This window comes from Paramisgurnus dabryanus, chromosome 3, assembly GCF_030506205.2.
Source record: "Paramisgurnus dabryanus chromosome 3, PD_genome_1.1, whole genome shotgun sequence".
Classification (NCBI taxonomy): Eukaryota; Metazoa; Chordata; class Actinopteri; order Cypriniformes; family Cobitidae; genus Paramisgurnus; species Paramisgurnus dabryanus.
In genome coordinates, this window is record NC_133339.1 from 27,525,541 (window position 1) to 27,537,642 (window position 12,102).

General features: G+C 38.0%; 1 protein-coding gene across 9 annotated transcripts in view; it reads left to right on the top strand.

The window, feature by feature from the left end:
- Positions 1–12,102, top strand: part of kcnc3a (potassium voltage-gated channel, Shaw-related subfamily, member 3a) — a 61,908-nt gene that overhangs the window by 2,149 nt on the left and 47,657 nt on the right. For all 9 annotated transcript variants that reach the window (XM_065277612.1, XM_065277590.1, XM_065277597.1 and 6 more), the window contains exon 2: positions 2,986–3,670. In XM_065277612.1, the coding sequence (XP_065133684.1) occupies positions 2,986–3,670 (685 nt within the window). The remainder of the gene's footprint in view (positions 1–2,985; positions 3,671–12,102) is intronic.

The window sequence follows — 12,102 nt, forward strand, 5'->3', positions numbered from 1 at the left end:
GTTAATATGTTCTGTCTTTCATTTTCTCCCTCCTTAGTGACGCCAATATGAGCAATTCAGCCAAAAGTCGCTTGGTGCACACAAATAAGAGAGAGAGGGGAGAAATAGGGAGGGATTGAAAAAGCCAAAACCAATCACTGACTCAGGCAGTCTGGTTGAGACTAAGATATTAGCTTCTTAATTCATCAAAATCAGTGATTGAATTGAACCTGTGAATCGATATCAGTGATATCAGTTAATTAAAAGTGTGTATGACCAAAAAGGGCCACACACTGGCATGCAAAGCATCAACTAAAGAACAGATGGTTTGCATAAGGCATCCCTACCTCAGACATGAAGAAAAGCCAGAAGAGGAGGGGGTACTGCAGTATTTTGTGGCATGCAGTTCTCCGATTTATCCTCTAGGTGGCCTATGAGCACCACTGAGGTTCAACTGCAGTGGGATACCAAGTAGAGAAATCTAAAGATCCTACACTGCACCAGACAGAGAGAAAGAGAGAGAGATAGAGTGAAGGTACAATGCAGACACACTACAGCATACAGTATGATGCAAGAGTAAGTAGCATACTTACAAACTACAGGTTCAGTTCTTTACTATAATGATAGTGCATGTATATATATATATTATCTATATTACATTGTTTAATAATATTTCAATATTCAGTTAATGCAGGCAATGCTACTGTTACCTTTACTGCAGTCATTCCAGTGCATCTTCAGTCACAATCTCCTCAGTGGCTATAACCTGTTCTCTGGATTTTTCTCTCTGTCGGCTCCTGGTCGTCTATAGTACTGTAGTCTTTTATAGGCGTATCTGTCCTTACAACCAACCCCCATCCCAATAGACATACACACCTAATGTACTTCCCCCTACTCACACACACACACACTGATTTCCCTTTTTAGTGGGATCCTTTTTGCCCTGTCAGCACACCTTGTGATTAATTTTCTTACTTTCTTCACGATTTTTCTTACTCATCATGTTGTATCTTTACTCCCTTTGTATTCCAAAAAAATATTTTTGGTCGCCAAAAACTCTCATGTATACAAACATCACAAAACCTTGAATACCAAACTTCATTTTTTTTTTTGGTCAAAGTTTGGCTATATTAGAGAATCAGAGCAGTGTTTTGATATCAAAGCGTTTATAGTTTTCTGGATAATTATCCTACGATAGCAAGGTTTTATTTATAAGATTGACTTCTCATATTTAATATCAGCTAAAATTAACAAAATATATATATAGTGCACAATATTTTCTTGTTTTTTATTCGACAAAATGTTTCTGTATAAATGGCAGCAGTGCTTGTACAGTATTATTAGTCAGTATTATGGTGAGAGAAAACACCTGCGCTGTCCGTGGTGCTGAAAGGAGAAAGCAGCCTCAACAGTCTTTATTTAGAGACACTGAATCCATTTACCTTATGTTATGTGATTCAGCACTTACTCTCACGCGCTCTTAAGATCTTTGTTGTGTTTAAAGTTATTCACAGAAACAGAAGGACAATAATTTTAGGAGAAACGAAGTGACAGAAACAGTGAGTTAGATAGTAAAGATGTGATGAAGCAAGGATTACCAAATCTGCCCCATGCTTGTTTTGGTCCAGAGGAGAATATTAATTACTGTAATATTTTATTTTTTCCGGTTTTATTTTCTGAATCTAAACTATTTTTAAGACAGTTTTATAGGACAAATCAAATAAATAAACAGTTATAGCTTTGCACAGCACTATAAAGAACAAGCGGTAAAGCTAAACAAGAGGAGTTGATGAGCCAGGACTGTAGATTTATTTGCTTCATTAAAGCTAAAGAGTAAAAACGTTCAGATGTCCAGCACTGTTTCTAATGCAGTGATAATGCAGCTGTGTGTATATGTATGCTTGTAAAGTCACTACTACATTAGTATATTGTTGTATATACTGTAGTTGTTTAGATGAACACAATCCTTATTAATAGACACTCTACATAGAATTTTTAAAATTGCATACTCAAACAATCATGATGTATTAGCTTTGACACAAAGGGTTAATACTGTACATATACTGACTAGTCTGCATAACATTAGCACTGCACAGAGAGAGAGAGAGAGAGAGAGAGAGAGAGAGAGAGAGAGAGAGAGAGAGAGAGAGAGAGTGAATGTGTAAGAGTTAATGCTCTGCAGTCTTTTCTCCCTATTTTGTGTAGCTCAGCAAATAATCGTTCTGCCTTTAGCTTTTTTCGCTCTTCCTCCCACCCTTCCTCTCTCTCGTTTTGCTCCTCTCCCTCTTTCTATTGGACACACCGAGAGCATGATGTGTGCGTGGCGGTGGGGGTCTGTGAAGCATTCAGTCATTTTCATCTCCCATCGCTGTAATTGAGAAGAGTATTTTAGTCAATTGAGGGGACATGGGAGCAGAGTGATGGCATGAGATGGTAGAGATGAGCAGACAGTACAGAGGAAGAGGAGGGGGTCCCCTTTTTTGTAAGGGAAACCTTTTTATTATGTAACACTGAATGCACATTAAACCCATTTACTAAAGATGCTCAACCATGTGTGTTCGTGTGAATCAGTGTTTAGCCCATAGTCCTGTATCAACAACTGATTATCTCCAGAGTACATTTTCACATATTCTTAACTTAACCATGGTTTACTACAAATAAAACCAAAAACCATAGTTACTGTAGATAAAAACAGTAGTTACCACAAATACCACTTTTACTGTGTTTTTACAAATCAATATCAGTGCAAAAAAATCAATGCTTTCTACTCATTTTCTGTAATAAAACCATGGTTAATTTCGTATAGGGAGTTGGGAAGTGTTTTATAGTTAAACTTGATATTGAGTTATTTAAGTTTAAATTCATTAGTGCCCAACTACAAAAGCACCTACAAATACACATTTATTACTACTAATATTTGCTGTACAACTAATGTGACAGGTAACCAACGTGATGGTGTATAAAAATATGAACATCACTAAATATCTCCTCTTTTCTCCTGCGCAGGCTCCTCCCACCCCCCTCCCTTCTCGGTTCTCTCTCCTCCTCTCCCACCCCCTGCTCCTCTATGCTCAGTTCGGTGTGTGTCTCCACTTTCAAAGGGCGCAAGGGTGGGAACAAGTCGTCCAGCAAAGCATGTTACAGCGCAGACATGACTTGTCCGTCAGAGAGCGACAAAATTGTGATAAACTGCGGGGGGGTTCGGCACGAGACGTACCGCAGCACCCTGAAGACGCTGCCCGGCACGCGCTTGTCTTGGCTCACCGAGCCAGACGCGTTCAGTAACTTTGACTATGACCCCAAATCCGACGAGTTTTTCTTCGACCGTCACCCCAACACTTTCGCATTTATCCTAAACTATTACCGCACGGGGAAGTTGCACTGTCCCAATGATGTGTGCGGTCCTCTGTTCGAGGAGGAGCTCGCTTTTTGGGGTATCGATGAGACAGACGTGGAGGCTTGCTGCTGGATGAACTACAGACAGCATCGGGACGCCGAGGAAGCGCTGGACAGCTTCGAGACACCCGAACCGGACCCTCCGGAAGACGACCCAGCTCTGACGGGTGGCGCTGACGGGGACCTGAAGAGGTTGTGTCTGCAGGAGGATGGACGAAACCCCAGCTGGTGGAGTATATGGCAACCCCGAATCTGGGCGCTCTTTGAGGATCCATACTCCTCGAAATACGCTAGGGTGAGTGTGTTGCTATTCAGCCACTTTCACTTAATCAACAACTTTAATAAATCTTTTGCTTCCTGTAGCTCAATAGGTAGCGCATTGCTTGTTCAATGCAAAGGTTATGGGTTCGATCCTAGATAGCACACATAGCCTACTGATCAAATGTATAGACTGAAGTCACTTTTAATAAGAAGGATCTTTTAAATATATATATGTAAATGTCAGTGTCAACATATCAGTCAAGTTTAGAGTTCAACTTTGACTGTAGTGCTACCTGTTTTATTACTTAATATTTAATATTAATGTTTACAGTGACCCTGGAGCTGAATTGGTACAGCAGAGCATTGCTTTTGCACCACAAAGGTCATGGGTTCAATCCCCAGGGATCACATACTGATAAAATGTATTGCTTGAATGCACTATAAGTCACTCTGAATAAAAGTGTCTGCCAAATACATTAATGTAAAGTTTAGTAAGGTACTCAAGCCTATTTTAAGGGATGGATTGTGTTTATTGGCAGGGCAATGAACTCATGAGGTGTACTAGTTGAGGGTCAGGACTTCCCTGGTACGCAAAATACCCTGGAATTATTACCTGCAGTTGAAAGTGTTGTGCGACCAGTAGCTACATTTGGAAAGGATATAACTTTTTTTAAATCGTCTTTTTAAATTGCAGTACTGTTGTCTTGCTGTCCCCCTCTCCTTTGAATCATCGACTCATATTATTATAACAGTAGTCCTGTGCGCAGCATCCATTTCATTGTCATTCTGTAAAGACTTCTTTCTTTTCATACAATTCTGCAGTTTTCACCATTCACCTTAGATTAAAGGACCATTTTACTCTCTCCTCTCATTTGTGTCCTTCTGTATGTATTCTCTTCCTTTCATTTTCACTCCTTTATGACACAAACACTTACGCATACATGCATACAGTATTCACACAATGCTTTTTACGGCAATGCTGTAAATGTTAATGTTGTTTTATCAGGAAAGACCTTATGACCGTTTGACCTTATGGACACAAAGAGAATAAGCTGAACTTAAACTCAGTACTGCTGATACTTCATTCTGCCACATTTTGTCATGTTGAACATTTTTTATTTAGTTAAGTATATACTATTTATTATAAATTCAAAATTATTTTGAGTTCCCACACAAAGTCATAGTCGCATAGTGTATTTGTTCAAGTACAGGTTGCCTGTACTGCAGAACAGTACCTGTCAGACCCTTACAAACGTCATTGGGGGTGCATGCTGGATTTTGCTTATAAATTACTTTGGTTGTCATATAAAAAATTTTTTTGATGTTACATTTGTTTTATAGTGGGTATGCAGTAGTTGCTGCTTTGCTAGAAAATCCATGAGCAAAAATTTGGAAATCATTTTGCAAATTTGTAAATGTGGTAGATTTGATGTTATATGTTATGGCCCGGCAATGGCAAGACGTACGTTTAACCATGCACGCTATTTCAAACAATTCTATTGTGTCATTGATTGCTGAAAAGCAAACCATTAGGTATCAGGTTGTGTTTGGGGATGCATTTGCTGTCGAATTACAGGAACTTCGTGATATCCTAGGAACTTCAGAGTTTCCCATGGGGCTTGTTTTAACTGAATCCGTTTCCTGCTTACTCAGCAAGAACTTCCTTATGTGACTACCACCAAATTCACCCGATAATCAGTACACCCAACCTTTCTCCTGTCCGAACCCAAAGCTTGATTTAGAAAGTTTTTCTATAGTTGCGATTCTTAAACAGAGCCTACTTAAATTTACATGGCCCATTTATCTTACTCATTTGCCTAAGCTCTTGAGTCTCTTATTTTATGATGATAAACAAGCATACAATACTGTTGCATCAATTCATAGATGTAATTCATTGACATATGTATACAAACATCAGCAATGCACCAATTTTTTTTTACTTTTCATATAAAGTGTATAGACTTATAGTAAAGCAAATGATCAAATATTTGTTTAAAAAATAATCCCTGTTGTTATATAAAATCTATACGCAATAACAAAAACCCACAAGCCCTTGTGTGTAAAGAAATGTTTCAGTTGGGCCACATGAAATTCACCTGAACATCCTAGTGAACAGTGACCATTTATATCCTTTAAAAGTATTGCTTGGTTATTTAGGATATTTATCTTACTCTGCACATCACGGTCAATAGATCATAGATCATTATGATTAGTCAGACTTCTTTTTTAAAAGAGCTTAGCATTCCATTTAACAGATCAGCTTACATTTGCAATCCAACTGTAATTTTGAGTAAATTTGATTGTAGAACTGCTCGTAATGCGTTTGAAGTGTGTGCCAGTATAAGTTACAGAGCTGTTCTCGGACCTCTCGAGGGGAGGAGAGATGCCGTCATAGTTTTGATACGTCGTCATTGAACAGAGGTCTTTTATCAACCGTGACACGCGTAGCGTTTTATTAGTGGGCTGCTGTATGGGTGCGGGGCCTGGTGCCGGATTGCTAATCATCGCTTACAACGTCCGTGTCCCTTTCTCTTGCTGTGCTATAGCGTAACACTGCGGCGTCTCCTACTAGCTGACTGCGCGCTGATTTCTGCTGCAGAGGAACCGAATAACAAAGCAAGAGAGCCACTGAGAAGAATGTTCATATGTGTGTGTGTGGTCACAGTTCACCTTTTTAAACTGAAAATGCTTACAATATGTTGTTTGCATTTATATAGATTTTTGCATCTTAAACTGATCAAATTTCTATCTTGATTACATTTTAAGTCTTTCAAAACCCCTTACAAAGACTGGAGCTGTCTTGAAGCATCCAGACTTTTTGGTATATATTTGAAATACTTAGTAATACTATAAACGCATTGTCATATATGAGAGCAAAAGCCTGTCTTGCAGTTGCTAAGATTGAACAAACATGCAAACGCTTTACGCAGTAAAGTTGTAGACCAGTAAAATAAAGCGTCCCCAAGGACAGCATGATATGCAGGTTGACCAGAATTGCTTTACTTTTGCTCAACACCCAGACTTGTAGTGAAGCACATGTTGTATGAGCGGATGGATAACAACCTGCGGGTGCATATAGTCATTCACGTGCTAAATCCCATTCGATAAGGATGAAGAAATATTAAATGAACTACAGCTCTAGCAGCGTCTCTTAGCAACAGCCTGTAGTCAAAATAATCTCGTCTTTGCACTGCTCCCTGTTCCCATGTTGAGGTGTATATGCAAAAAACCCATAATTAAAAGTTTGTCATATGGCTTTGTATGCAGTACCGTACGAGTGTTATCGATTGATTGATTTTAAACGTTGTATATTTTGGTAGAAAGAGTAAGCTCTGCCTAGGCGACATTTTGGGGAGTTATTTTGATCAATTAGCACCCATGTACGCATGACATTGCCGCTGTCCGGTGCTGAAAGATAGAAGTTTGAACTTGACATTGTTTTTGAACTAACTTGAAGGAAAGGTGCATTGGCAGTCTGCATTTCGATTTTAATCTAAGTAAGTGGCTTAACAAAAACTGCCCTTGTGACATGCCGAGTTCATCTTTGTGATATTTCATTTCCCACACAACAGCTACATCTATTTTTAGGAGTAGCACGCTTGCAAAACATATATCATCGTTTCCACAAAAAGATTATTTAAACTTTAGTGAATTAGAGAAAGAAAAAGCTTTTTTTAATAAAAAAATAAGTTCTGTATACCCTTACGAAAATTAATCAACAAAATAACTATGGTTGTTCTACAAAAACAATCGTTAACCATGGTTATTGTACAACCATGGTTTTGCCAATGGTAATCAATGTATCAAAAAAAAAAGGTTACTACAAAAAACATAAATCTTGTAAATTTTGGTTAATTTTTCCACAAATGTTTGTGAACAGTTAGCTAAACTGGATGGTGACTGTCATACCAAAAATAACCTTGGGTGTCAGGAGGACTGTAAAAACCGGCCCTGAAACAAATTAAAAATGTTTCACGAGCACTGGCAACTGAGAGCATGTCCTAAACGACTCCATCGAGGTGTTGTTGGTCTTGATGTTTTCCTTTTCTCCAATTACCTTTGCGTTTCTTCTAATGATAATTTGCATCTGTCTGTGTTAAGAGACTTCTGTGGTACCCGTATGCTTAGTTCCAATCTACCTCATTTGTTTCTCTTCTTCAATGTACTACATTTCTAAATATAGTAATAAAACGAGGAGATATGTGGGACGAGATCTCTCCGTAACAAGCAGGCCTCCACTTTTCCTCCTTTACGCAAGTAACCATGCTGGTTTTCAGCTTACCCGGCCTTTATCTTATTGAATTAGCGCATGTTATCTATTTAATACTGGTAGCAAAATCTTCGCATAGTCACCAGGTCTTGTGCAATATTTGGACGGCACGCATCTTCTGATCGCACATTGCTGCAGCAGCAGAGAGAATGATAATAAAGGTTATTGAACCAGTCACGTTGAGACCAATAAATCGGTGAATGAGAGGTACAGCGCTGGATACGCTTGAATCTACAGTCGCAGTGTGCTGTCTCCTCGCTGGCTTCTGTCCAGCATGCCGGTGAATGAGTTTGTGAGAATTGCAGCGTATTTGCTTTACAAGCCTCTTTTTCTGGCTCAGGATATTTTGTTTGCTTCAGTGTTTTCTCCCCTGTTCTCCCCCACTAGTCTACATGGAGATCCCAGTAGGCATCTACCCTGAATTGCAGTCAGCCAGTAGTAGTTTGTATGTATGGCTACACATGCAGTCTGGCTCTCCTACTTTGAAATTTAAATAGGTGTTGATCCAAATAGGCCAAAAGAGATCTGCCAATTAGCAATGCATAAAAGAGACTGGGTTATATATTTTTTAAAGCAAGACAATTACACGGTCAAACAAAAAACGAATCAAAGTACTGTAATATAATCTTCTTGTGTGCTAAAGACGCATTGCTTTTGGTCACCCCCTGTATCTTTTAACGGTTGTACAAACACAAATTCACATTCCCTCGAGCAGTAATTGATCACAAGGGAACAGCCAGCTGTTCAACCCCCATCATCTCATTACATCCCTCACAGTGATCCAGAGGAAAAAATGGGACTTTTACTTCTGATCACAGACATATTTTTGTGTGTGTCTGCCTGCTTCAGTGTAAAGGTTAATGTCGTTTCTGGGCCACTAGCATCACGGAACATAGAAAAAAAAGGCATCAATAATGTCTTTAAACAGGTTTCCTTAACACTCTCCCTTAACACTCACACCGCTGGTAAGGTTGAAGCATGCATTTGATTGATCCTGCCTTTCATTTGGAAGTTTCACGGACAGGGTTTAAGGCTAGTCCCAGACTGAAATGTATGTTTAATGCTGTAGTAGTTGAAAGCACTTGCACTGCATATCTTGCATTTATACCACGTGGCTGTTGAATGCTTTATTCTGATTGGTCGAGAAATATGCCATGGGTATGCATTATTTTGCGATAAACGCACACCTGACCTGTCAAATGTGTAATGAATAATTGACTACGGGCCATAGAATTATTAGAAAATAATGCACATCCTAGGTGGTGCAACCTAGCATTATTTACAAATAATTATATGGTCCGTTTTCAATTATTCCTTACATATGTTTTTTTTTTGCAAGGTATGTTTGTAATAACAACTTAAATGTCTTAATATAACCAAAGACTAGTCCTGGCTTAATCTAAACCCTCTCTGGGAAAACTGCCCCATTGTATGTTTACATACGACATGAAAGTGCTTTTTTGAATAGCTCTTTAAAAACAGCAAGTGATACGATAGAAAGTAGTGTTTTTGTAATGCTTTTAGTGATAATGACAGTAATTAAACTGATAAGCTTTCCCAAATCAGACATCTATTGGAATGTCTGCGGTCACAGTGCTTAAATAAAATAGTGGCCCCAAAAGTATTCAGACGTTCACACTTTTGCATTAGTCAGCAAAATATCAACACGTATGCCTTTATTTTAAGGAAAATATTGCACATGCATTTTAGGCCCAATATAAAAATAAGGTATGAGAATTCAAAACACATGTGACGGTCTGTGAAAATCCTATTTTGGATTAATTCATGTTTTTTTTTTATATATAATCATCCTATGTAAAGAACATTATGTGAAAATATAATTTTGATATCTTTAATATTGACTTTAATAAGGCTATGTTAAAAATTAAAGTCAAATTAATGATTAAAATCCAAATTAAAAAAATGTCACTTGCTTGGATATTTTGATATTCATACATTTCTAAGTGTGACTTTCCCTTCGTTTATAACAGTCACAAGGGAATGAAAACTACGCACTTTTTTCTCTCTTTCCCCCCCACCCCTCTGTTTTACACCAAATCCCCACTTTCTCAAGCACGCTCCCACAAGACTTCATTTCTGCACTGAACAGGGGAAACCGATCTGTCGTAGGAAGTGAGAACAACAGTCAGAAAGGGAAGAAACGGAGAGAACGGGGGAAGGGAACAGCTGTGGCGCTGTAATGTATCATGCCACATATACTTTATATAGTATGTAGTATACTATATATAGTATATCCCTGTTCTGTCATGTTAATCCAAATAAGACCGCTGCCGTCCCGTTACACAGGCACATACTCCAGACTATTACTATGAAACGTGATTTTTTTGCCTGCCGGTTTTAGATAAGCTTTTCCCTACGGATCCCGCTCAATTGCATGTTAGTGCGTCTGTGTGCATGTGCCGGAGGAGAGGCGAGAAAGAGCGGCGCTCATAAGATGCTGATGGAGGTAATACTGCAGCATTTTGGACAGAGAGAGAGAGAGAGAGAGGGGAATTGCAAATGAGAAAAGAAAGAGGAAGATGACTGCAAAGACATGAGATGATAGGAGACCAAATTAGGGCAAATATAAGGTGGTGGTAAATGAGATACAGTGAGGAAAAATGGTGATGGGAGAAAGAGAGACAAATGAGAAATTGATCAGTTCACCAGGCAATGAAAGAGTAAAGATGGCTGATATCTATCAGCTGAATGAAACTGAAGTTGAGAGAATTGTTAATCAAAAAACGTCATTTTACTTAAAGCGATACTCAAGCCAAATATCAAAATGACCGCATGATTTACTCACCCGAGATACATACGTCCATCATCTTACAGACGAGCGCATTTGGGGTTATTATAGTAAATGTCCTTGTCCTTATAACATAAAAAAAATAGGGATCAGGGAACAACGTATGATTTTAATGCCCAAAAAAGACTGTCCAAGGGGTTAATAAATGTCTTTTGCAGATAATCAATGCGATTTTATAAGATAAATATTCATATTTTAAACTTTATAAAGTATAATATCTAGCTTCTGGTAACGATTCCATCTTGGACTTACACGATTGACGAGAGTCACTGCGCAACTAGGCATGTGCCGTTTTAAAAATATACAGCGGTTCAAAGGTTTCAAATCCACTAAAATCTTCTGTGATACCGTTTCCAACATATGAGCTGTGTTTACACAAAACTAATTAAATCATGGAAATGATTTTATGTTTGCATTTATTATAAATAACAAAAAAAATTTTTTTTGAAAGAATATTATAATTTAAAGGCTTTATTTTTATGTCACATACATGTTATATGTTGCTTAAAATAAAATGTATTGTCTTTATTTAAGAAATTATTGTTTGTATATTCAGACATTTGAAAATAACAGATTTTAGTGTTGCAATGGCAATTCTGCAACACCTTGAAACCGCTGTATTTTCGCTTAAGGTTATCATACTGCCAAAATCTCATTCTGCCTAAGCCTATGTGCAATGAACCTATGGCAACCAAAACTCATTACGCTAAAACTCTCTTGTGAATCGTGATCGTGTGAGTCCAAAATGGTGCCGTTACCGGAAGCTAGTTATTACAGTTTATAAAGAAATATGGATATTTATCCACAAAATCACATCAATTACCTGCAGAAGACCTTTATTAACCCTTTGGAGCTCTGTAGATTACCTCTGTAAAGGATACTTTTTAGGGGGTTTAAAGTCAGAAGTTTTTCCTTGATCCCTGTTTTTTACCATTATAAAGCTTGGAAAAGCCAGTACATTTACTGAAATAACTCCAAATGTGTTTGTCTGAAAGGTGATGGACATATGTATCTCGGATTGCTTGAGGGTAAATCTAGGGGTAGTTTTGATATTTTGCTAGAGTATTATTTTAACCTTAAATCTATAAGTCTCAATTAAAGCTTAATATATGGCTTAAGAAAACTTGAAATATGACACACATATAACACATAACCCTAAGTCAAATTTTAATTGATACTTTTGTGGTTCTTTTGCATCCTTTTTAAAGTTTGAATGATTTATTCACTGCAGTTCCACCTTTTGTTATCCATTGAAGAAAGAAACCATTTTTGGGTTAACTGTCCATTTCTAAACAACCTTGAGATTGCCATGTCTACTTAACTTTTTACTACCATGTATGTGTCCCTATGCGTGCTTGGCCCTAGACACTGCAAGCTAGCTTTTAGC